Source organism: Dipteris shenzhenensis, chromosome 19 (genome assembly GCF_047967505.1).
Source record: "Dipteris shenzhenensis isolate YYH24624 ecotype China chromosome 19, Dip_SZ_1.0, whole genome shotgun sequence".
Taxonomy (NCBI): domain Eukaryota; kingdom Viridiplantae; phylum Streptophyta; class Polypodiopsida; order Gleicheniales; family Dipteridaceae; genus Dipteris; species Dipteris shenzhenensis.
The window spans coordinates 20,630,251-20,656,435 of NC_141614.1; the positions used below are offsets into that span (position 1 = coordinate 20,630,251).

Sequence of the window (26,185 nt, forward strand, 5' to 3'; positions counted from 1 at the left end):
ATAAATCAATATATACACCAATTTTTTACAATTGTTATTGCACATAAGGAGAGGATTCGTCTGATACATTCTTCCTCCTGACTTGGCTTAGAAGTACAACAATCCAAAAAATAACATTAAGAGGTGTCTACCACAAAGAATTTGCTGCCAAGCTTGACGTCCTCCCTTGAATCTCTATAAAACAATTTGAGCTCTGTGTTATTTGAACTCCAAGCTTTGTTGAATAGGCACAGAGGATTGTCACAAAAGGTGTGTTACATAGCAAAATGATATTGAATGCAACGGTATTCTCAATGAACCATTTGCCAATATGGGACTGTATTTGCGTTCAGGTGCACAGACCCAGTCTTCAGCTGTAGATGGGGATTTAAAGTCAGAAGGTACTTGTAAGAGTCAGTGGAAATTCGCAAGCCCCACACATTAATAGAATATAGGCTTGGGCAGCCACTGCCCAATGCCAGAAGTCCACCTTCCGTGATTCGTCGACAGCCCCATAGGTTGAGAACCTGAATTCACAAGTTTAACTTCAGTAGCTTTTTTTTCCCCAAAAAATTGCAACACACTTCCTGATCAGCATGTGCATTGAAACGTACTGAGACAAATCTTACTATGTTTGTAACACCCAAGGTGCCCACTTGTAATACATGCATGCATGCATGTACCTACATTATATATGTACATGTATACATACATATATATACATATATCCCTGCAAGTACGCACCTATGTGCATGCAGATGTGCATTCTTTTGTGTGTGCCAACGCTTGCGTGCATAACACGTGTGCGCCAAAATAGATAATTGACTATCAATGGTCTTAACACTGCCACTCGTAATTCAAGAAATTTCAGTTTTGTTCTTCATTTCGTAGTGAGAAAATCAAAACAAAAGATAAGGGAGTCAGTAGTTTTTAAAAGAAACCTTGAGCTTTTTACAATAATTTGCAATAGCAAAGAGGGAGCTGTCTGTGATAAATGTGCCTCCAACATTGAGATGCTGTAAAGAAAGAGCCCTTGATACCTGAAAACCATGGACACTCTTTCAGAAAAGATAATAGCCCTCCATTTTTTATATACCTCACCAGTTCAAATGCATGTTCCAGTTATAATTTACTCTTATTTTGTAAGTGCATAAAGCAGCAAAGAAAATGAAACACATGGAAAACTTCTTAACATTCTAAACAAAAACTCATCATTCAGCCAATGAGATTCGGTTGCAGTTTCCTTCCTGGCTGATGCATTCAGGCCCTTGCCTCTTAGGTTTCCTCCTTCCCAAAGGTAGAATCATTACCCCTCTACAGGCAGCAATTCACATCGGGGTTGTCACACAGTATACCCAATCAAAAAACATTAACACACATGTATGAATGCAATATTCACATTTGTTTCTTTTCCTTTTTTGTTAATTCTCACATTCATGAGACACGTGACAAAGCCACCTAGGACAGACCAATAGTTTGTAGCAGGCCAACTTAATGGGACTCTGGTTATTTGTAATTAAAGGAGTTGGTCCCTTTTGTTATCATTCAAGATTCTCCTTAACTAGATAGCTTTTGGTTTGAAAATGTTAATGTATCTTCCAGTATTAAGCACAAGGTGCTTGCTTTGACCCATTAAAAAACTTGTGGAATTTACATACCTTCTTCTCTGTGCCTTTAGCCTCATGAGGCTGATGCATCTAACTTTCTCTTTCATATTACTGTTAAGAAAGTGATTTCAAAATCCATGTGATAAAGAGGCAAGGCCAATCACAAAGAGTGGCAAAGGCTACAACCAGTTTGATTGTGTTATGTATAGTGCAAAGGTGTCATCATAATCCATGCCTTCCATTTGGACTACCAATCTGGCTTTACATTTTTCAAAGCTTCCATCACTATATGGTAGAATTAGTTGTTGCCAATAAAACGTTTGCTTAGTGGTTATTTACTAGGTTCCAAGTTTTGGTCTATATGATCCTATAATACTCTTCCTCCAGAATTGCTGAACCTTCAAGCTCACAAATATCTTAATAATCATGATTAAAGCACAGCTCACATTGACTTTGACCAAATCCCTTCTTATCTGGATGAGTGAATGTAAACCAAAGAGCAAACATGTCAAGTGAGCACAATGTGGTTTGGTTTGGATAATGTAGCTGGGAAGGAGTCTGTCCAAGTCCCTTCTTATCTGGATGTATTCTCTTCCTTATTCGATCTGAGAGACTTAACATGTTTGCTGGTTTGGTTTTCAACTATTACATCACTACCAAGGCTTACCCATGATTGGATAATCTAGCATTAAGGCCAATTGAACCTTAAAACCTGGGTAGATTAGGGATTTAATAATAGGGTTGGCAATAGCCAAGGTTGAGACTAGGGTAACCCAATATCAGTATTGGCTGAGTGTAAGGGCCCAGTCTAACTAGGATTTTAGATTGACCTAAGATTAAGACTAGAGCTCGCATGGATGAGGTTTAGATCTTGTGGAAAGATTTGTTCTAGGAAAGGCCAGGCTAATTTGAAAACAGCTATTTGCGACATGACTTCTAGAGTTGGAGTTAGATGTTAATAATAGCTAGAGGTAGGCTTATAAATACAAGCCATGGGCTCAATTTTGAGAGCTGGTGATTGCTAGGGATGTTTGTTTGACCTATTGGCTAGAGGTAGGCTTATAAATACCAGCCAAGGGCTAGATGTCTGAAAACTGGTGATTCCTAGGGACGTTTACCTATTGGCTAGAATGTATGGACTTGGAGGAAGAGACATTTGATGCAGAACACATGGCCTGAATTTCAAGCAGACAAGCTTCCTTGGTGGTCAGGAAGTCACTGGGTAGTCTGTAGTGTGGAAACTATTTATGGATGTATCAGCATTCTTGAATGTTAGATTTCAAAGCTAAGCCCATGGTGTTGGAATTATCGCCATAATTGATGGCAGTGACCAATGTGTATTCAATAAGTGATTTAGGGGCACTGTTCCCTCATTAGAGGTTTTTTCCCCTAACCATAGTTAGGATCCCAAACTACGGTTAGTGGATAGATTTAGGTTTTGTCACTTGCACAAAACCTTCACCTCTTGTATGTTTTGCAATCTCTTCTATTCAGTACGTTTCTATCTCACCTTTTGTTCACATTTGGTATTAGAGCCTGCTTGCTCCCGGACCTGACGCCCATTGCTCATGACTTGCCTCTGCTTCCAGATCTGACCCCCATCGTCCATCGTCAAGTTTTCGTCAGCCTCTCCATTTGTCCGTACAGTCCGTACGATTGTACGGAATTTCGTGCCCAACCTGCTCACCATGCTTCCGTACCTACCTGCTGCTCACCATACGTCTGTACCTACCTGCTCACAACCTGCACATTGTCCGTACAGTCGTACGGCCGGCTGCTTGCATTCCATACGCTGTCCGTACCTACTTGCATCCTCCTACCGTACGCTGTCTGTACCTACCTGCAACCAACCGTATAGCTGCCGTTTAGTTGCTCCGTAGACAACTACAACTCACGTGCGACCGTACCAGTCTGCTCCGTACAAACCTTTAGTCCGCATTCCATACAACAGTACTGCCGCACTGCTTGTCCGTACGGCTTCAATGGAAGCGGACATTCAGTTCGTGCAGGCTATCGCTGTCCTTGCAGCTCTTGGGAGCAGACATTCAATACAGGTTTTCCTTGCAAGAACATTTTTGCAGGACCTTCTTGTAGGGTCTCTTTGCAGGTGCATTTGTAGTGTTTTGGGTGTGCTCATTTGCACATATTTGCAGGAAAAGTGCAATTTTGGCAACATTTGGGGCTTTTAGTCAATTTGTCTTCTGATTACAATTTCCCTTAAGAAATTGGGGCTTTTGTGATTGGGCTGCAATTTCACAGTGTAGGAGGTGTTTGGACACTTTACATGCATTTTTGGACTCAAATTGAGTCACATTTTGCAAACTTTGCAGTGTTTTTGGGCATTTGTAGGTTATTTGAGTGCATTTTGAGCCTTTGATAGGCTGAGACAGCAAGCTGTCCTTTAGTTTTGGACACACATTCTCTTGTATTTGGGGCTTTTGGATTTTTTGCAGCTATTTCGCAGGGACATTTGGCAGAGATTTAATTCAGTTTATGCTTTTGGTCTGTTGCAATTTGAGCCATTGTTTGGCTGTTTTTTGGGTAGTGGGCAGTTTGCTTCAATATCCCAGAAGGGATGTGTATTGTGCACCTTAATTCCCAGGAAGAAAATTTTTTTGTTGGTATTTGTTGCATTTTTTTTCCCAGAACAATCCCAATGAAGTGTTTCCTCACTAAACTCCAGGATTTGAGAGAGCAATTGTTGAATATTGATGAGATCATTCCAGATTCAGAGATGGTTACTACCACTCTGAATTCTCTTCCCGGGTCTTATCTTGGCTTTCACACCTCATTGATTTTGTCATTGAGGAGGGGTGGCAACCCTCTCACTTTTCATGAGTTGATACAACTTTTGTTGCAGGAAGAACAAACCAGGAAGAACATGGCTTCACAAGCTGCGATGCTTTCGAAATTCAAGCCCAAAGGGAAGGGGCAGCATAAGCAGCATGCAGATCAGCCTTCACGTCAGCATAAAGTTGATTCTGGACAGCCTTTTCACAAGGCAAAGAATGAAGCAGAGAAGCCCAAGAGAAAGGATGTCTGTCATTATTGCAAGAAGCTGGGTCACTACATAGGGGAAAGCAAGAAAAGAATTTCCAATGAAAAGAAAAAGAATTTCGGTATGGCTGTCGTAGATTCAGCTCCTCATGCCCATGATGGTGGTGATGCTTCAGCCAACTTAGTGGAAGAAGAGTATGCCTTTCGTTCTTGCAGTCTTGATTTTCAGGTGGTTGCTCCAGATATTACAACCACATCTGAGGATGACTCTTATGCTTTTCTGACTTGCGTCTTACGATCCTTTTAAGAATTCATGTGCTTTCAATGTCAATGAGACATTGAATAATTGGTATTTTGATAGTGGTGCCACCAAACATATCACTTCCAAGAAGTGTTTGTTTGATTCTCTGCATCCATCAACTGCTGGAAAAAGGGTGTCTTGTGCAAAAGATTCTTCTTATTTAGTTCGTGGTATTGTTGAGATTGTACTTACAGCCACAAATGGCACAAATTTCAGAATTCATGATGTGCTTTATGTACCTGGAATCAAGAAGAATTTTCTTTCAGTGTCCTCTCCCAATAAAAGAGGATTTCAGGTTGTCTTTGAAGATGACAAGTGTGCAGTCCGAGATAGGGAAGATAATTATGCCTTGAGATTATCTGGCATGCTATTTCGTGGTCTTTTTTCGTTTGATGATTTTGAGAAAAGATCAGATGATGCACTTGCATTTTCTACTCCCACTACTGCTATGCAGAATGCAGAGTTATGGCATGCTAGATATGGGCATATGAGTTATGGCAATTTGATGACCCTTCAAAAACATTCTATGGTTGATGCTTTGCCTCCTTTGGAGTCGCCTCCTTCTCATGCCTGTGAAGGGTGCATACTTGAGAAGATGCACAAGTTTCCCATGGTGCAGTACGAGTTGTTTCGAAATTACGGCTCATTCATAGTGATGTCTGCGGTCCCATGGGGACTCTTGCATTGGGTGGTTCTCTCTATTATGTCACACTTATTGATGACGACTCAAATTACACTTAGGTCTATGGTTTAAAGAAAAAATCAGATTAAACATTTTTGACACTTTGTGGCAAAGGTTGAGGATGAAACAGGCCTCACAGTTCAGATTCTACGCACAAATAGAGGAGGGGAGTATATGTCTCATGAATTTGAGGCTTATTTGAAAGAGAAAGGCATCACACATCAGCTTACAGTGAGTCTTACCCCTCAGCAAAATGGCAAAGCTGAGTGGAAGAATAAAACTCTTATGGAGCAAAAAATTATCTCACAGGTTTTGGCTTGAGGGTCTCATGTGTGCCAACTATGTTTTGAATCGGGCTCCCACTAAGGCTTTAAAAACAAAGACTCCTTATGAAGTTTGGTATGGGAGAAAGCCTTCAGTGGAACATTTTTCGTATCTTTGGATGTGTTGCTTATGCCCATGTGCCTGTTGAGTTTCGACATAAGCTGTCAGACAAGACAAATAAATGCATATTTGTTGGGTATAGTACAGAGAGCAAAGGTTACCGTCTCTACAATCCTGCGTCAAGCAAGATTTTAATCAGCAGAGATGTAATTTTTTCAGAAAATTCAGCACATACACAAGCTGAATTTAATGTGTCACCTTCTTCTCCATCAGATGATGTTTTTGAGGGGTTAATACCCATTGCTTTGGGTTTCGCTTCTGACATCCTTGCTGAAAATCAGAATTTGCAGCAAGATCCTCATGTTCCACATACCCCGATTCAGCTACCACCGGCTGATTTAGTTCATCCACAGGCAGTGGAAGATGCTGTCAGGCAAGAGATTACAGAAATACATGTTGCTAAATCAGTTCCCAATTGGTTGCTCCAAACTCTCAGGGAGAGTAAACTTGATGCTCCTTTTCTTGGCAAAACTCGTAGTGCAGCAAGGCACAAAGTGGGGGCTCTTTCTAGTGAATCAGCTTATGTAGGTACTCTTCTTGATGAGGACGAGCTTGATACTTTTGAAGAAGCTAAAGACAATGTGCATTGGATGAATGCCATGCAAGATGAGTTGCAGTCCATTTAGAAAAATCAAACCTTGAATCTTGTGTAAGACAGAGTAATGAAAGCCGGCTGATTTCTTCATTCTCTCGCTTCCTTTTGCTCCCAATACCAAACCAATTGGTAAGCTTTGCGAAAAGCAAACTTAGATACGTGTAGACTCTCAGTTGATTATCATTAGTGAAGTTCTTGAGAAAACAACAAGTTTTTAAACTCTATGAGAAACTGTATCTATTCTTCTCACTGAAGAAATCAATAATAATATTCTGCCTTTACTTCTTTTTCTTCTTTCCACCCCATAGGTTAGACTGATTGTTTAGTCCATGGTCCATGTGTGAACAAAAGGAGAGATAGAGAGCAAGCCACAAACGTACTGAACAGAAGAGATGCAAAACATAGAAGAGATGAACGTTTCGTCCAAGTGACAAAACCTAAACCTATCCATTAACCGTAGTTAGGGATCCTAACTATGGTTAGGGGGGGGAACCTCTAATGAGGGAAAAGTGTCCCTAACTCACTTATTGACTACACATTGGTCACTGCCATGAATTATGGCGATAATTTCAACACCCTCCTGCAGTGCCAATGTGATGATGTACAAGGAAAAGATCAATCACCAAAAGGAGAGAAGTTCAGGCATTGCGAAACGCCTTAAACTTCTCACGTGGAAGTACTTTGGTGAAGATGTCTGTAACATTGTCATGTGTGGAGACATAGATCATACTGATCTTCCCTGCGTGCAACTTCTCTCTGACATAGTGATAATGAACCTCAATGTGCTTCGTGCGAACATGAAACACGTGATTCTTTGCAACTGCTATAGTACTCTGACTATCAGTGAGAATTGAAGAAGGACCTTCCAATGATAGGTGAAGATCAGCAAATAAGCGGCATAGCCACACTCAACTGTTGCTGTGAAAGCTTCCCTGTACTCAGCTTCACATGAGGAAGTAGCGACAGTAGATTGTTTCTTAATGAGCCAAGAAATGCACGCATGTCCAAAAAAGAAACAATTACCACTTCTGGACTGCCTAGTGTCATAATCTCGAACCCAATCTGAGTCACTGTAAGCATGCATTTGCAAGTCACCCCCTGGGAAACATCAAGCCTTAAGACTTTGTGCCTTGCAAGTAACGGAAGATGTGTTTTACAGCTTGCCAATGTGCTGTCTTTGGGCTGTGCATATATCTACTCACCTGAGATACTACAAACTGAATATCACTTGAGATACTATAAACTGAATATCACCTGAGATACTACAAACTGAATATCGGGCCGTGTATTGCACAAGTAAAAGAGGCATCCAACAACATGGTTGTAGTGTGTGTCATCTACTGATTCACCTGCATCATACATAGTAAGCTTCAGCCTTGACTCCATGGGAGTGGCTGTAGGCTGGCAATCTTGCATGTTAAACCAAGTCCAAGAGCTTTTGCACATAATGCCACGTCTCTCTTGTATAAACTGGATCCCCAAATAAAAATGTAACATGCCCAAATCTGACATGTCATATGTAGCTTTCAATTCAGCTTTGAAATCTGCATTTTTTTTCTTCATGTGACCAAGCATGTCATCTACATAAAGAATGATGACCAAAATATCACCCCCATCCTTCTTGATGTAGAGGGTACTTTCAGTTGGACTGTTATGAAGCCCCTTGCTGGTCAGAAAGGCATCAATCTTGAAGTACCATGCACGTGGGGCTTGTTTCAGCCCATACAAAGCTTTATTCAAGCTTGCAAACTTTATGTGCATTACCCAAATTTTCAAAGCCATGAGGTTGTTTGACATAAACCTCTCCCAACAAGTCGCCATTAAGAAAAACTGTTTTTATTTCCAACTGATGAACATTCCAATCAAAATGTGCAGCCATAGCAATAACTGATCTAATAGTGGTCATCCTGGAAGTAGGAGCAAATATCTCCTCATAATCAATGCCCTTCTTTTGAGCATAGCCTTTTGCAACGAGCCGTGCCTTGTACCATCAATGGATCCATCTAACTTTCTTTTTACTTTGAAAACCCATTTGGTACCTATGGCATTCTTTCCTGGTGGCAAATTTGGCGAATGACAGCATGTAGAAAATGTATGAAAGGAAGACAGAACAACTACAGGTAAATCCATTAACTCCATCAGGCATAATAGGGACCACCTGTCTAGAAGCTCCCCAGCTGAGCTTAACTAACGTGGGCCCACCTGTCCATAAGCTGTCCTACGTGAGCTTAACTAATGGCAGAATTTAAAAACAACTACTGGTTGGTCCAATACTAACACAAGACAATACATTACAACTGGGCATAAAGACTTTCCATTCATGCTCAATCGTATACTTACAGCCCCATCATAGCCCTGCATGACTCAAACTTCCTGCCATCCAGTGGCTTAGTGAAGATATCAGCTACTTGCTGATTTGTGGTGCAAAAGCTGAGATCCATTTCCTATGATGCACCCTTCTTCTTGAGAAAGTGAAACTGCACTTCAATGTGCTTGGTCCTTGTATGTAACACAACATATATAGCCTTAGTTGTCAGAACACATATTCTGTAACATCCCAATCTCTCTAGCCTCTGTCCTCACAACACACATTCTGTAACATCCACCTCTCTTGGAGAAGAAGCCACATGGTATGGCTTCACATACTGACATGCTAGGTGCTTTGTACTATGGTTCAGTGGACAACAACACAATAGTCTGTTGCTTCTCAGTACTCCAAGTGACTGCACTTGATCCAAGTGAGAACACATAACTAGAATTAAATCTCCTTTCACCACTGAGCCACGCCACGCTGCATCTGTAGAACCATGAAGACAATATCATCACCTCAGGGATAAACCAATCGATACTGCATGGTACCCTTCAAATCTCAAGATCGTCTTGGCTGCTCTCTATGTAACTCCTGTGATTGCTGCATAAATTTACTCATTTTGTGCACTGCACATGCTCGGTCAGGCCTCGTAGTGTCAAATAAATGCAAGTTGCTATGCAAAGTGGGACCCACCAGGTTGAGTTGTCATACGCTACCATTTCCATCCATAGGAGTTCTCCAAGTTTTACATTCCTTCATGTTAGACCTTTTCAACGAATCATTTAAATATTTTCCCTGTGAGGATCCTCCTCTGTGGAAGGTCAAAAAATAATGTACATGTCCAAAATCTGTAATTTCAAATGACCAAAACAAATCAAAATGCTGATCTATCACGGCACACCAATGACCATGCTCTGCATGATTGCCATTAAAAAATGTGGATTTAACATTCATCTGGAAAATGGGTCAGCTCTTCCATTTTGCAATAAAACACATTGCCCTGACAGCCTTTAGTTTTGCCACAAGAGCAAAGGTTTCAAAGTAATCAACAGCCTCTCCTTCAAAGTCATGCTTGATCCAATAGATCCATTTAGTGCGAATGGCATTTGTTCCTTATGGTAGCTTGTTCTTCATTAACGAAATTATACTTGAACTCCATGGCTTCCAACCATTCTTTGCTTTTGATGCTTTCTTGAGTGACTAAGGCTACTTCCTGTCATCCTGCATCCCTCCCACTCCTGCTGCACTTGAGAAATTTGAATACATCTCAATTATCACCCATTATGACCTCCTAGGTCATTTTGTGGTTGTTTTAGTGAGTTCAATACCATCAAAACCCTACATGAGATCCAAATACCAGTTCTGTGAGAGAGGCAAGGGAAGATTTATAACAGACCTTCATCTCCATGGTTATTCATTTTTTATCTGTTTGCCTTCCTGCAGTCACCTGATGCTGGCCATCCTAGGTGGCCAAAGTACCACTACTCAAGCACAAGCCACATCAGCATGCCATCAGCGTTCCTTACCGAAAAGGGTTTTTACACCCTTCAATTAGTTCCTAGCACTTCATACTCGGCCATTGGCCTAAGTCTCTGTGTGTTAGGTAATGATGCTTGAGTAAAAAGGTTGTTAGTTCACTAACACCTTCATCCTTGGCGACTGGGGTGAGCCTTGTTGTGTTAGGCGATGATGCTTGAGTAACAATATCAAAATGAGATTGATTAGAATTGTTTTCAGCAAGCGGATGTAATTTAAAGAACCACTTATCTTTCGAGGTGTTGCTTTCTTTTGACTACTTGAAAAAAGAGTTTAGATGGACAGTCTCCAACTTTGAGCCACAGCTATCTACTCATCAATAGTCTAGCTTTCTTTGCTTTTAGTGACTCCACCCGTTTGATGGCATCCTCACATTCGACCACAAGGATAGACAAGATCAAGTCTTAGGGATTATCTGCTGCAAGAGCCCTACTCAAATAGTCATTCACCATAGCAAGCTGACTATTCTCATTGCGCATTCTTAACCTCTCTTGTTTGGCCCAAACTTTGGAAAGTAAGTGAATTCTCTTAATGCTAGCATCCCATCTAATGCAGGGTCCAGCACAATAGATTTACCTAGACCATTCACATCCATAATAGACCTAACCTTGTTGGGTGAATCCAAGTTGTCTAGCATGACTTATGACCTGGAATAAAATGTTTTTGAAGGCCTAAATGTTGTACTAACGTGAAAAGTGTTTGTGTAAATATCATTTGCACGCACATTAGCACATATCATTTCATTTATACTTTGTGTGATCAAGGGCATAGGGGTAGGATATTTTGTAACCTTCATATTTCAAAAAAGTGGGAACTCAACCGAGGATGAGGAGGAGGAAGTAAGCCATGTGACACTCTCAAGCCTGATACATTTCATAGATGGGTTGTGGTCCTCTTGTGGGAGTGAGAGGATTATTGTGTCCACAACCAACCATATAGAGAAGCTAGATCCAGAGTTGCTGAGGTTGGGGAGGATGTCTACATGTCCTATTGCTACTAGAATGAGGTGTGGCAGACCAGCCTTAATACTTGAGAGAATCAGAAAACTTGCTTAGAAGTTCGTCTATCGAACAAATGTGGAATACATCCATTTTATCGTGCTTACTTAAGAATATTGGGTGAGAACCATGTAGGATAAGTCTTAATGAACTGCCTTCTTTAGCACATGAGCCATAAAGGATTTTCGATAAAATAAAAAAGAAAAAACTATCTAGAACATTTGGTCAAGTGGAAAGATAGTTCAGGAACATGATTCTTCCAAAGAGGCTGCCCAATTTTATTTTCAAGGATGTAAATAGTTCTTAAAGGGAAGGAAATCATATGTCAAATGTAATGTTGTGACTAAAGGCTGTGGGTTTCGCCAAAATGGGAACCAAGCGGGCTTACAGTATATAACATCTAGGCATTAAATAAGAAGGTGCATGTGGAAGGAGGCTTTAATGGAAACGGTGTTGAAGGATACATGGCACTGAAGCAGTGTCTCGAAAAGCATTGGGTTCACAAGAGGATTTCACAAGGTTCCAAAGGAACAAGGGACCAATGGCTGTGGTTACACAGCAAGGTAGTTGAAGGATGGGTGGTGAATCAGAGTGAGCTGTCAACTAAGGACATGTAACATGTTTCACATGAGAAGCAATAGTGTCCTCTCCATTGTGGCATTCAAGCTCTTTGCTGCATATAACTGATTGTTCTCCAGATACCAACCTCCTTCTTAATCCTCCATCCTCTCACAAGCCCATATGCGTGAGTGAACCCAAACGATTCTTGTATGGCTAAAAAGGGACACACACAAAGCTTGAGACTGAATTATGTTACGCTCAAGTCGAGGTAACATGACCTCGAAAGGGTCAGTCGACATTTTCCTTTAAAGGATCAATGTTTGTATTATATTTGTTTGGGCTTCATGTAAATGATAAAAAAGGAATAAAGGTCAAGGTCCTTGGTGACGGTGACATGGCACTAGACTAGGTGGATCTAAGGCTAAGGGACCTAAATGCATGAAATGTACCTAGGGGCAAATGGTTTCAATGATATCCCAAGAGAGGGGTAAATGATGCATTAAGGAGGGACCCTAGAATGAAGACATGTGGCATACTAGATCCATCTAGGGAAATTTGGGGCTTGGTGGAGATTTAGTAAGCAAGAGCTTCAACGTAAAAAAATGATGAGAAAGCTTACGACCACTGGGAGGTGATTTATTGTGTCAGCGCCCGTGATTCGACGTAACGAGCTAGAAGAAACAGGTTCTTGTGTAATATTTGGTATCAGAGCCCAGATTTGAGATCTTGTCGAATTAAGGAAGGATTGCCAGCGATTTCTAGTCGGGATCGAGGGATTAGCAGCGCAGATGTTGTCGCAGGATTTGGAACTCTGGCTTTTGATATCTACGTTACGTGGAGGTCCTTCAACGTTATTGATGTTGGGTGCGAGCGGTCAAGTTGTTCCTGCTGTGGCTCAGCTACATGCTCGTTGGAGACTAATTTTGCACATGGACGTATGACGACGGACAATACGGAGCCCAAAGTCTACACAGACTGTAATTTGGCAGTTCGTCAGTCTGGGTAGCATTGATGAGTAGCGCATGACGAGAGCTACTGTGTGGTCACGGAACTCGCTGTTGTGATATTTCGGGCATTGATTGTTCACGGATGTCATCGCCATTCAAAGAACCAGGGAGAACGGTGTTAACCTCCAAGCTCGAATAATTAATTCGCAGGATATCAGGGTGGCACATGCATTGGTCATGGTTTGGTGCTCCTTGACATCGCCTGAGGAATTTTACAACCATTGGGACGGTGGTATTGACAGGGGACACATTGTAAGAAATCCTATATTTACTATATTTAGAAATGTGCTAAGGAACAGAAAGGAGACTGAAATAGCAGAGAACAAGGAATAATTGTATTGCTTGAATGTCTGTACGGTAGATGTAGTGTCATCCATACAATTGGGCCTCTCTTATATAGAGAGTGAAGAGTCACACATGAAAAGGTGTGTACTCCAAAGGGTATGTGCATGAAGAGGTGTGTACCCCTTGTGAAGGGTGTGACCCTTGATGAGAGGGTACATTACAATAGAAATGTCTCTTCAATAGAATGTCTCTTGTGAAGAGTTGTGCCTCATTAGGAAGTGTCCCGTCGAAAGGGCAAGGGTTGTGCCTCATAGGAAGTGTCCCGTCGGAAGGGCATACCCTTCCACAAGTGTCCATTCATCAAACCATCCATAAGTCTAGAAATAGAGAAAGGAATACGTCACAGATCGTGACATCCCCTCCCACTCAAAAGAAGACCCTGGTGGAGATAATGAACTGATGTAGAAAATATCACTGTAAATTCTGAAAATACTGCCGTAAAATGTCAGGGTACTGCTGTAAGTCTTCATCAGACTGCCAAGTAGCGTCGGAGTTGTCCAGATCTCGAGCGTTCATGACTGGCTGAGTAAAGATATACTTTAAAGAGTGATGGTCTGTCTTGACCACAGAGTTGGCTCCCATGAGATAATGTTTCCAAGAGCGATAAGCATGTACAACGGCAAGAAACTCCTTATCATAAACCGGGTATCGGGTTTGGATATCAGAATGTTTATGGCTGTCAAAAGCAATAACTCTACCTTCTTGCATCAAGATTGCTCCTGTAGCGATGTCGGAAGCGTCGGTCATGACCTCAAATGGAAGGTTTGGGTCAGCAATAGCCATAATTGGTGTAGTAGTGAGTGCTTACTTGAGTTGTTGGAAACTATACTCTGTTTCGGGAAGCCACTGAAAAACTGTTGTGCTTTTCAATAATTCGGACATAGGAGCTGCGATTTCGAAAAACTGATAGACCTTTGTATGGTAGAAGTTTGCCAATCCGAGAAAAGAGCGGACATCATGAACATTCTTAGGAGTAGGCCAGTTTCGGATTACCTCGACCTTCTTGGGATCCACAGAGATGCCTTGAGCTGAAATAACATGTCCCAAATATTCGAGTTGGGTTTTGAAGAACTCACTCTTCTCAATGTTGGTGTAGAGAGAATTTGCACGGAGAACTTCAAAAACTTGGTGAAGATGTTGTTTGTGCTCATGTAGGGATCTGCTGAAAACGAGGATGTCATCGAGGTACACGATGACGAACTTATCGAGGAAAGGCCTGAAGATGTCGTTCATTAATGTCATGAATGTGGCCGGGGCATTGTTTAACCCAAAAGGCATGACCAAACATTCATAGTGTCCATACTTTGTTCGAAAAGTTATCTTGTACTCATCGCCTTCTCGTATGCGAATTTGATGATAACCTGAGCGAAGATCAATCTTTGAGAATTGTGTTGCGTGTAGAAGGTGATCGAAGAGGTCATCGATGCGAGGCAATGGATACTTGTTTTTGATAGTGAGCTTGTTGAGGGCTCGGTAGTTGATGCAGAGGCGCATTGACTTATTCTTTTTTTCCACAAGTAGTACAGGAGATCCGAAAGGGCTGCGACTGGTGGGCCGAATGTGACCTTTGTCGAGTAGTTCGGTGACCTGTCTTTGGATTTCTTCATTTTGAGTGTAAGAAACCCGATAGGGAGGTTTCGACGGTGGATTACTGCCGGGAATAAGTTCGATTGGATGATCCACTGGTCGTCGAGGTGGTAACTGCTTTGGCAATTCCTGTGGAAAAATATCCAGGTAGGGCTGGAAAAAAGGTTGGTTGAGGTATTCAGGAGGATCCTTTGTTGGTGTCTCCTCTACTGCCGTAACCAACAGAAGTGAAGTCTTTACTTGACGTTTACGAACCCACTTATTTACTTGTAGGGCAGAGGCAATTGGGGTTGAAGGAGAGTCCCTAGAACCAGTTAGCTCAATAAGTTTTCCCTGGTAGACAAACTGGATAGTATGGCTGCGAAAATTGATTGATGGATCATAGTCGTAGAGCCACTGTTGTCCGAGTATGACATCGTACCGAGAAAGAGACATGATGTCGAAGTTCAACTTGTCCGTATAATGTTGGATGCGAAAAGACAAGTTTTTGATCCTGGTGTTGCACAAGAAAGTCGTTCCATTGGCGAGTTAATCTGATAGTCCATGAGACTAGGACTGGTGGTCAATCGAAGTTTGTCGACCATAACTAGCTAGGAAGTTATGAGAGCAGCCACTGTTAATGAGGATAGTGACCGTTGTGCCACAAATCGATCCTTGAACACAAAGTACTTGAGTGGCCAGGGAAGGTTCGGCGGGCAAGGCTCAGGTGGATGGTATTCGCCATTCGAACAGCTTTGCCTTTCTTGTCTTATGCTGGGGTAGCATCTTCTCTTTGGGAAGTGCTAGGTTCCATATTGGAATTTTGCTTTGGTCGCTTGGGACAATCGAACCATCTATGGTCGCCTGTACAGATGGTACAAAGTTCTTTTGTGCTAGAGCTATTCTTCTTGTCGGTGGCCGCACCTTTATGTTTGGGATGTCGGTAATGACTTGGGGAAGAAGAAGAGGCACGATCCTTGGAGGAGTCCTTCTGTTGGAATCCAGCATATGATTTCTGAGGCTTCTGGGGATCTTGAGACTGTCACTGACCTTGATTACCGAAGTTTTTTCGAAACCTGGTGTTATCTTGAGGGCGAGCACCTTTGGCCATAGGAGAGTTCTGTGTGCGATTAGCACTCTGCTTACCTGTGTTTTGGAAATCTGTAATGCGCTCTGCGTAAGCAATAGCGCCATCTGTGATGGTGATGTTTGCTTTAAGGACATCAATGCGTAACGAGGGATTTAGGCTTGAGATGAAAGCATGAAGGCGATCATCCTCAGTTAAACCATCAATCTCCAGCACCAATGTGGTAAACTGAGAGATGTAGGAAGACAAGGAACCCGTTTGCTCCAACTGTCGGAGTTTTGAACGTTTGCTCCAACTGTCGGAGTTTTGAACGTGCTTGGGAGTCCGCATTGGCAGGTATAAACTGCTTACGGAGCACGTGTTCAAAACGTTCCCATGTTAACACACTTTTACCGTCCTTTAAGCGTCTTTGCCACCATAGAAAAGCTGTATCCTTAAGGAGAGAGACTGCCAAGGCGATCTTTTTGCTTTCAGTGAGATCAACAGTGTCAAAATACATGCGCATTTTTGCGAGCCATTGGTCAACTGTTCGGCGATTGCGTTGACCAGTGTAGGCTTCCGGAAGTTTGATGTCAAGTCTTTTAGTTTTGGAAGCTTGAAGTAAACGGTAGAGGGCACGCAGTTCAGTGTTTTCTACCTCTGGTGGGAATGAATCCGCATAGTCGTCTGGTTGCGTCACGTAATCCTCTGTATGTGTGGTACTTCGAGAATCCTTAAGTTGTTGAACTTTCTGGACCAAGTCGGAGATGCTGTCCTGAAGCTGGGAAATTTGAAGTTGCAATAGTGATTCGCCTTGTACGTTGACTTCAGGGGTCTTTTTTGGACTTGATTTTTTGATCTCTGGAAAGGCTTCACGCGAGCGTTGCGACATATCGGAGATCCCTGTGAGAAAAGCGCGAACTTGCGCTCTAGTTTGTACCATTCCTGGAAGAAGATTCGGGCTGCTCCCTGAGGTTGCTCATGTTGGAGGGGGCAGGCAAGGCAGGATGGAACCACCTGTGGAAGTCTGGTAAAGGAGGTCTTGTCTGAGGTAACACTGGTGATGCCGAAAGTGGTGTTACTGCTCGTGAGAGGACAGGAGTAGGTTGCAGAGTCCACGGATCTGAGAAGGGATAAGGAGCTGCTGTCGGAAGTAGAGGATATCCAGGAGAAGGAGTGCCTTCAGAGTGTAAATACTGTCTGGGAGAAGGTACAACCTGTAGAGGAGGATATCTGGGAGCTGAAGGAGGTGGAGAGTACCTTGGAGATGCCGAAGGTGAGGGGTAAAATTCTCTCCAAAAATGGACAGCAAACTCTTGAGGAATATCGGGTTCTGGGTATCTTCGTGTCTCGTGGAACACAACCTGTACTGTGCTGAGGAAGTAATGTAATTGAGGTGCCTCACGCAGAAGGTAGAGGATGTGGTCCAAATCACTAGGAGGGCACGTGACACAGAAGACCCAAGATGCAAAAGCTCCGAAATGGGCTGGCTGTGCAATTTGAACATGATATTGTGTGGTAGCTGATGCCTGAGGTGTCCTTGAAATGCCGGGTGAATTACCAGGGGTTTCCATGCTTTAAGGGAGATTCTTTCATTTGTTGTAGTTTGTTAATGACAAGAGAATCCTTAAAAGCAGATTGGAAAGACTCCACCTGGCAATAATTTAATCTGCCAAATTGTTGCGTAGAAGAAGGCTGCAAATCGCTGTCCGGAGATCCATGTTGCAGTGGTTTGCGAGGAGCGGATCGGGGCGGCTTACAAGGACTGGTTGATCTCTTCATGCAGCAGAAATATAACCAGGGAGCTCTCTATGCCTTCTAAGCTTTGTTGGAGTATTTGCTTGTTTATTTGCCTCCGTGTTTGAGTCAATTTGGATTGTAGGAGTTTTCCCTAGTATAGGGAAAAGTGGTTTTGGTTACAGTGTGATATATGTTTTGTTAGCTGTAAATTTGGAAGTTGGACTTTCGAATTGTAATTACAGTCTCAAGCGGTGTTTTATTATTTTATTTATAAAAAAAAAAAAAACACCCATTGACCTAAATGGAAGTAGAAGAAGAAGCTTCTAGGATGGATCCTGTAGAGTCGGGAGTCCGGCCGACCCCGCAAGTGTCGCGCCCAGTAGGTCATACACTATCTGGCAGGATGCCTTGCAACAGATTTTAGCACAGCAGTTATAAGCAAATGTAGGGCAATCTGAGCTCAGGAAAATGGTGCATAGTATGTCTGCCAGACCATCTCGTGAGGAGAAAGGTAAATCTCCGGATGGAACCGGAGTCCAGTGTTCGTACGTTCGAGCCTAGGAGGGCTAAGGTGCCTAATATTGCCAATTATAGGCCAGAAAAGTATTCTGGTCGAATGTCTGACCGTAGTTCCGATATCATTGACACCTGGTTACACAAATGGGACGAGGCCTTCACCATTTGTGAAATCAGGAATGATATGAAGAAAATCCGCGAGGCCACCCATATGTTTAATGAGGCAGTGGATAGGTGGTGGATAAAACAGCCGAAAGATGGAGTAGCATCCACTACTTGGGAGGGGTTTAAAAAGGAATTTAGAAAACACTTCCTACCTCTTGATGAAGCATCCCGAGCTTGGGATCAGTATCAAAACCTTCGTCAGAGAAATTTATCAGTGGCGGAATACACTGATAAGTTTAGAGAAAGTGTAATGAAGGTTGATGAACCCCTACCTCAGTCGATCTAAGTAAAAGATTTTATCTTTGGATGGAATGATCGAATAAAGATGGAAGTTCAGGCTAAGTATGCGAACACGCTAGATGAAGCAATTGCCATAGCCCTGAACTATAAGGATGCAAAAGGGAACAGACTAAGTGGGTTTGTGCAGGTTGGGACTCAGTATGGGTACCCGAAAAAAATTGGGTTTAAGAAGAAGTGGATTAGCAAAGGGAGTGCCTCACAGCCTAGTGGTCAAGCCAAGCATGCGAAACCAGTTGAGACTCCTAAATCAAGTACCACCATTGGAATGAAAAGAAAAGTAATACCAATGGCAGCCCGGGCTTAGTCGAAGTCTTCTTTGAACCCAGAGCAAAGGGAAAAAGTGAGGAGAGAGGGCTTGTGTTTTGGTTGCCTTCAACCTCATCAGTGGAAAGATTGTCCACGAAACAAGGATCGTCGGATGGCTGAGATGGTGGTCTCAGAATGCGACGTGGAAATGGAGGGAAGTCCCAAAGCAGAACAAATGCAGATTCAGCTAGCGGGATCTTCTCAAAGGTCAGTACCTATTTTGTTATGTGTGTCTGTTGCGAAGTTAGTAACTAGTGCACCTGATAATATCCTGTCAAAGCCCGCAGCAACGAGGTATACAGACTTTAATGATACAGAGTTAATTAAGATGAAAGGACAAGTAGCTAATCATGATGTCATTCTGTTGTTTGACTCAGCGTCAACGCACAATGTAATTAACTCCAAGCTTGTAAAGAGGCTGAAACTAAAGACTAGTCCACCTGACTATGCATATACAATCAGGATGGCAGATGGAAGTTATACTGAAGTATGGGACCAAAGGGTTACCCAGTTGGAGCTTTGAATTCAGGACTATGCTGAAAAGCTTGATTTTGAAATGACTAAGCTTGCTCATGCAGACATAGCCCTAATAAGGCTTGGCATTCTAGGAAGAATCCAACCATAGATTGAAAAAAGCACATTTATCAATTCAAGATGAATGATGTGCTGTATGTCTTACGAGGTGAAAAGGATATACCTCAAGGACCGTTGGTTTCCGTAATGAAAATTCGAAAAGCTCAAGAAGAGTTTTTGTTTCTTTGTCCAGCATCAGTAGAGCGGATTGATAATTCTTCGGCTAGCACTGATGTTGCTCAAAATGGAGAGATGGCCAAGCTGGTTGATCGAATAGCAGAGGATTTCTCTCATTGTTTTAGGGATGAGCTACCTTATGGGTTACCTCCAGAGCAGAATGTTCAGCATATGATTGAACTAATCCCGAGGCAGAACCTATAAATACACCTCCTTATAGGTTGAGTTTTACTGAAGAGGCAGAGGTGCGAAGAGAACTGAAAGAATACCTCAAGTTGGGGCAGATTCAACCAAGTTTCTCACCTTTTGCTTCGCCAGTGATATTAAAGAAGAAGAAAGATGATACTTTTTGCCTCTGTATAGATTACAGAGCATTGAATAATATCACTATTAAGCACAGGTATATGATGGCTCGGATCGATGATTTGCTAGATGCATTACATGGGGCCGTAATTTTTAGTAAGATAGATCTTAAATGTGGCTACCATCAGATCCGTATTAGAGCTGAGGATGTGCATAAAACCACTTTTAGAAGCAGGTTTGGACATTATGAGTTTTTGGTAATGCTCTTTGGACTTACCAATGCTCCAGCTACATTCGTCATGCTTATGAACGATTTACTACGTCCGTATATCGGAAAGTTTGTAGTACACTTTATTGACGATATTCTGGTATTCAGTAAAAGTATTGCTGAGCATCATGAACACTTAAGAATAGTGTTCAGTACTTTGAGGAAATCCAGTCTTTATGTAAATAAAAAGAAACTATACTGTGTATGGTAAGACTTGAATATTTAGGATTCATAATTACTCCTGAGGGGATAGAAATGGATCCAAAGAAAGTGGTTGTGATACTGACTAGGCCAATTCCTCAGAGTTTAACCGCTTTGCGATCATTCTTAAGATTTGTCCAATTTTATCGAAGGCATATCAAAGTATATTCCGAAATAGTATCGCCATTGACTGATCTGACCTCAGATAAAGTACATTTTTTATGGGGACAGAATCAACATGAGAGTTTTAACACCATAAAACAAGCTGTGGTCTCAGGACCGGTGTTAAAAATAGTTGATTCCCAGAAACCGTTTTTCCTTGAAACCGATGCAAGTGGCATTACAGTAGGAGCAGTTCTCCTCCAAGAGGGAAGGCCAGTAGCCTTTGAAAGCAAGAGGCTTTCTCCCTCTCAACGAAATTGGCCAACTCATGAATTAGAGTTGTATGCTGTTGTCCATGCTCTGAAAACATGGAGACATTATTTGTATGGATCACAGTTTTATGTTGATGTTGATCATGATACTCTGAAACATTTTTGTAAACAACCTGACTTGAGAGGCCGCCAAGCTAGGTGGGTAGAACTCATGCAGGAGTTTAACTTGACCGAAGAGGGAAGGATAATAAAGTTGCCGATGCGTTGTCACGCATTATGCATAATATGAGTTTCACGGTATTAGAGAGTGCTCTAATGACTGAGATTAGAGAAACTCAAAAGGTGGACGAGTTCGTCCAGAGCCTTTGGCCTAAGTCTCATGTATTCAAACCCGGAGAAAAGGATGACCTGGCATCCAGAAAAGGCCAAACTTATGCAAGATATGCCATAAGGGATGGTATGCTGAAAAGAAATGGCAAGGTAGTAGTACCTAATCAGAATGATCTCAGGTAGAGAGTCATTCAACAATGCCATGATAGCCCATGTGCGGGACATCCAGGAGTCGAGAAGACATATGATCTCGTGAGACGAGATTTCTTTTGGCCAAAAATGAAAAAGCATATTCATGAATATGTGACACGTTGTTTTTCGTGTCAGGTAAGTAAGGAAGAGCAGGTGAAGTCACCCGGACTTTTATAGCCCTTGGAGATACCACTGGGTAGGTGGGAGAGCATTTCCATGGACTTAATTGTAGGTCTCTCTACGACACAAGGTGGATATGATTCTATCCTTGTGGTGGTTGATCGTCTTACCAAGATGGCTCACTTCATTCCAACTAGAGAGTCTGTTAGTGCCCCGCAAGTGGCGGATTTGTTTATTAGACATATATTTCGTTTGCATGGATTACCCAAATCCATAGTGTCAGACAGAGATGTCAAATTTACCGGTCATTTTTGGACTGCGGTTTTTGAGACGCTAAGGACTGAGTTGGGAATGAGTGTAGTGGGGATCATCCAGAAACGGATGGTCAGACAGAAAGAATCAACTAAATTTTAGAGGATATGCTTAGAGCATATGTGTCATTGAGGCAATATACATGGGACAAGTGGTTGCGAATCCAACTATAGTTGGAATACCTCAGAAAGTGCCTAGTGCCGCGAACTTTGTGGTTCAGATGCGGGAGATGCTAGCACTTGCGAGAGCTAACATCCACCAAGCTATGGATAGAGCTAAGGCGTATGCGGATGAAAACCGATCCGCTAGAGAATTAAGGAAGGAGAGAAAGTTTTTCTCAGAGTTCCTTCGCACTCTAAGTCTTTGACTGCAAGAGAGTGTGCTAAGTTATCACCTCGATATTGTGGGCCATGGTTAATTCTAAAAGGGATAGGCAAGGTAGCCTATAAATTAGAATTGCCACAGGGTTGTAAGGTGCACCCAGTGTTTCATGTTTCTCGTTTAAAGAAATTTTTGCATACAGGCGACTCACTAATCGAAGGTGTTGTTTTGTTTCAGGAGAGAGAGGATAATGCAAGACGCAAACCAACAAGAATCTTGGACCGAGGAACAATGCAAGTACGCAATCGGAAGATACCCACGGTGTTGGTTGCATGGCATGGTCTACCTCTATCAAAAGCTACCTGGGAATCCGTATACCAGTTACGGAGAGTGTTCCCAGACTTTATCATTGAGGACGCTGATGCCTGAAGAGGGAAGGAATGTTACCCTCAAGTCGAGGTAACATGACCTCGGAAGGGTCAATCGACATTTTCCTTTAAAGGATCAATGTTTGTATTATATTTGTTTGGGCTTCATGTAAATGATCAAAAAGGAATAAAGGTCAAGGTCCTTGGTGAGGGTGACATGGCACTAGACTAGGTGGATCTAAGGCTAAGGGACCTAAATGCATGAAATGTGCCTAGGGGCAAATGGTTTCAATGATATCCCAAGAGAGGGGTAAATGATGCATTAAGGAGGGACCCTAGAATGAAGACATGTGGCATACTAGATCCATCTAGGGAAATTTGGGGCTTGGTGGAGATTTAGTAAGCAAGAGCTTCAACGTAAAAAAACAACGAGAAAGCTTACGACCATTGGGAGCGGCTGGGAGGTGATTTATTGTGTCAGCGCCCGTGATTCGACGTAACGAGCTAGGAGAAACAGGTTTTTGTGTAATATTTACAGCACCAGTTGTGATCGTACAGTAAACAACAAGAATTCCTACAGATAAGGAAAAGTTTTGTACAAACCAACTGAATAACACCATCGTCTGTGATTCCAGTCACGCCCCACAGCGAGATAGATTTCAGATTGGAACAGCAAAGTGAAAGTGAAATTCTTGTCAGCCCAACATTTGTGATGTGACAACCCCACCTACTGACTGAGCTGCATCCAAAGTCAAACAGCCAAGAGTCATACAATTTTTAAAAACTTCATCAGATAAACTCAATGATCTGTGCACAAGACTAGCCCCAAGTCTCTTACGCTTGTTGAAGTAAACTACCTAATCTGTGCACAATCAGCTATGGAATATTTGGAGCTCAAGAAGTGATAAATGAGGATGTTGTTCTCAGCTTTGGAATGTTGGGAGCCCAAGAATTGATGAACGTTTGAGTTTAAGTAGACCATTATAGGATGACCTACTCTACTTCAAATATAGAGCAGCATGGTTCCACTTCTTGGAAATGCATCGCATATGATATTCTTTCAGTTTCGGAAAAACTTAACTGGAAGGCATTTCCTTTACATGATGTTTTCTCTGGGAAACATACATCTTTGGTTGGGTGCTTCACCTTAATAGGGGGAAGACAAAGTACAGTATCAGGACTCACATATCAAGCTCCTGAAGACTGTTGGCACATTCCACCAATCTGGTTACACATTCATCGTCCACTCTCCAACCAGCAAAACTCAGTTTTTGTCTAAACATAAATGCATTCTTCACTCCCACTCTCCACTTTCTGCAAACTGCACTCGCCCTGTATGAAGAAAATGACTGAATTTTCAATGCTTGAACAATTTCTTGAGAGCTGTACAAAAGAAAAAATACAGAGTCGGTTTGCCACACTCAAAACAAATTAAATGGAAAGCACCACGCTAAAAGCACATAAACGTAAATAGAAAATTTCATGTAAAACTCCTGACTCAGTAAAGTCGTTACTGACTTGCTTGTCCCCACTGAGCGTTCACATTACAAAAGTCCAAAATTGGACTAGAACATAACGATATCTCCTGTTGGTGGATCCTCCAAGATCATATCTTACAAAATTTCCCTCAGGATGGAGGTCCAGTTTCACTTAAACGTTGTCAGTCTCTATACATCTCTATTTAACTACAACAAAATTGCGAAAGCAGTTGTCTACATTGAAAGCCAGAACCTTCGGCATAATTCTGCTTCGGTCAGCAGCATTATGCTATTTCCCTGTTCAAAAGCACAAGCTACAGAAAGATGCAAGATTTAACTACTCTAACTGGGACTAGATTGTGACTAGATGTGACACGCTACAAAGTGTAATCCATTAAATGATAAAGCTCTCTGAGTCATATGGCGAGATCTGTGTATGTGTACTGCATCAACGATTTAGTTGTAACCACTTCAAGAGATTATAGACTGGACCGGCTCATCTGGCAACAAGTTGCGGAACAATTCTCATCGTCCTCATCTTATATATCCTTGATATGCATGTTTGCAACCTTGATTCATAAGAAAGTTATACTTAAGGAATTGACACATGCTGATCGAAAGGGAGAAAGATACAACTGAGACGTCAGAAAGTATAGTAAAGATCTGACTAGAGCCTTGCTTGGTAAAGAGTAAATTTTAGACAAATTGTTCACTCATACAAACAGGTCTTCACAAGCATTTCTAAAGAAATTAATATTGTTTAGGTGGCTAGAAGAAATTTTAAGCGCCAAGTCACACATTAATTACAGATGCAAAATTGCACGTGTTGCTGCAGAAGATTAACCAACTTAAAAGCAAAAATAGTGAAATGAAACAAGGTTAGGGCCAAGGTGCATCCGTCAATCCCCTCTGACACTAGATCCTAAAGTCCTGCGCTCCCAAATGGTGCACATGTGTAAATGATATCCTCTCGAGCGATATACTACTCCGTTGAAATATCAATGCCCACCTGATAGCCTAAGTATCTCATTATGTATCCACGCGACCAAGCGCAATAGAGCTCCAGCCAGGGGAGGCTGCTCGTGACCAAAAAGAGCAGCACTGAGCTGCACCAAAATGCGCCCAAGTCCAGGCTCAAAATGTGAAGAGCTCCCTGGTCCGGCTCGAACAGCAAAGGGGTTCAGTTCCAGGCGGGAATAGCTCAGAACTCTTCCCGTTCCCTAACAACACTTGTCTGATTCCCTCTACAGAGCTAGAGGATGGCTTATCACGGCATATTCCTTAGCCAGCTCAGTGGTCCCTGGCTGTTCACGCTTTGACCTCAGACTATAGTAGTAAACTTTCAGCTATAATATCTGCGTGTAAAGAACCAAAGTGTCTTGTGAATCCATCATGGATCCCGAGGACATATAACACACATATATGATCGTTTTTGGGCACTTCACACCTTCCCTGTCCTTGAAGACACCAACAGATATCTCTTCTCCTTCCTGATTCTGCGGTTTCTCACGTTTTATTAATCGTTTCTCTTATCTTACTCTGTCCTTCCCGAAAGGTTTTGATATTGTACCCTTTACCCCTTGGGGCAAAATGACGAAATAAAATACACTATCAAAAATCAGGAACCGAAGTAAGATTTCCCTCACTAAGTCAGAATTGAGTAGGCACTGCATCATTTTGTGGTACCGTACAACACGACAAACTGTATGGGATGGAATAGTCACAGGGCACATCACTACGAACGAAAAGGTTCATCATATGCGCTCCTGCTGGAAAGGCGAAGAGGAGCGCGACTTTCGAAAATCTCCGTTGATGAGTGAATGTTATAGGCAATCACATACAGTCTTGTAATGAAGGAGACGCCTTTGTTTAAAAGTATAATTGTGAAAACGCAAAACCTTTGCAGACCACAAAAGGGCTATGAAATTTGCCCGGGAGGGAGCAAGGACCAATCTGGAAAACTTACAAAGCCAAATCCTTGAACGAGTGAAGCCGGAGGAAGCAGAAAGAGAGCAAGTCAGCAGGAAGGATGTCGATGGCGGGAGGAGGAGGAGCCAAATTCATGGCGGTGGGGAGGAAGATGAGAGAAAGAAATGGGTCGTGAAAATGATGCGATGATTGAAGAGATGAAGACTAAAGAAATGGT

At 42.2% G+C, this 26,185-nt stretch overlaps 1 protein-coding gene across 1 annotated transcript; it reads right to left on the reverse strand.

Annotated features, from left to right (window-relative positions):
* Positions 1–26,185, reverse strand: LOC147890209 (F-box/RNI-like superfamily protein). Its single transcript, XM_087390831.1, has 5 exons — positions 26,006–26,185; positions 23,747–23,893; positions 23,165–23,300; positions 921–1,019; positions 1–506 (listed from the first exon to the last, which is right to left on the reverse strand). The coding sequence occupies exons 1-5, from the start codon at positions 26,101–26,103 to the stop codon at positions 291–293; spliced, it is 696 nt and encodes a 231-aa protein (XP_087246957.1). The 5' UTR covers positions 26,104–26,185; the 3' UTR covers positions 1–290.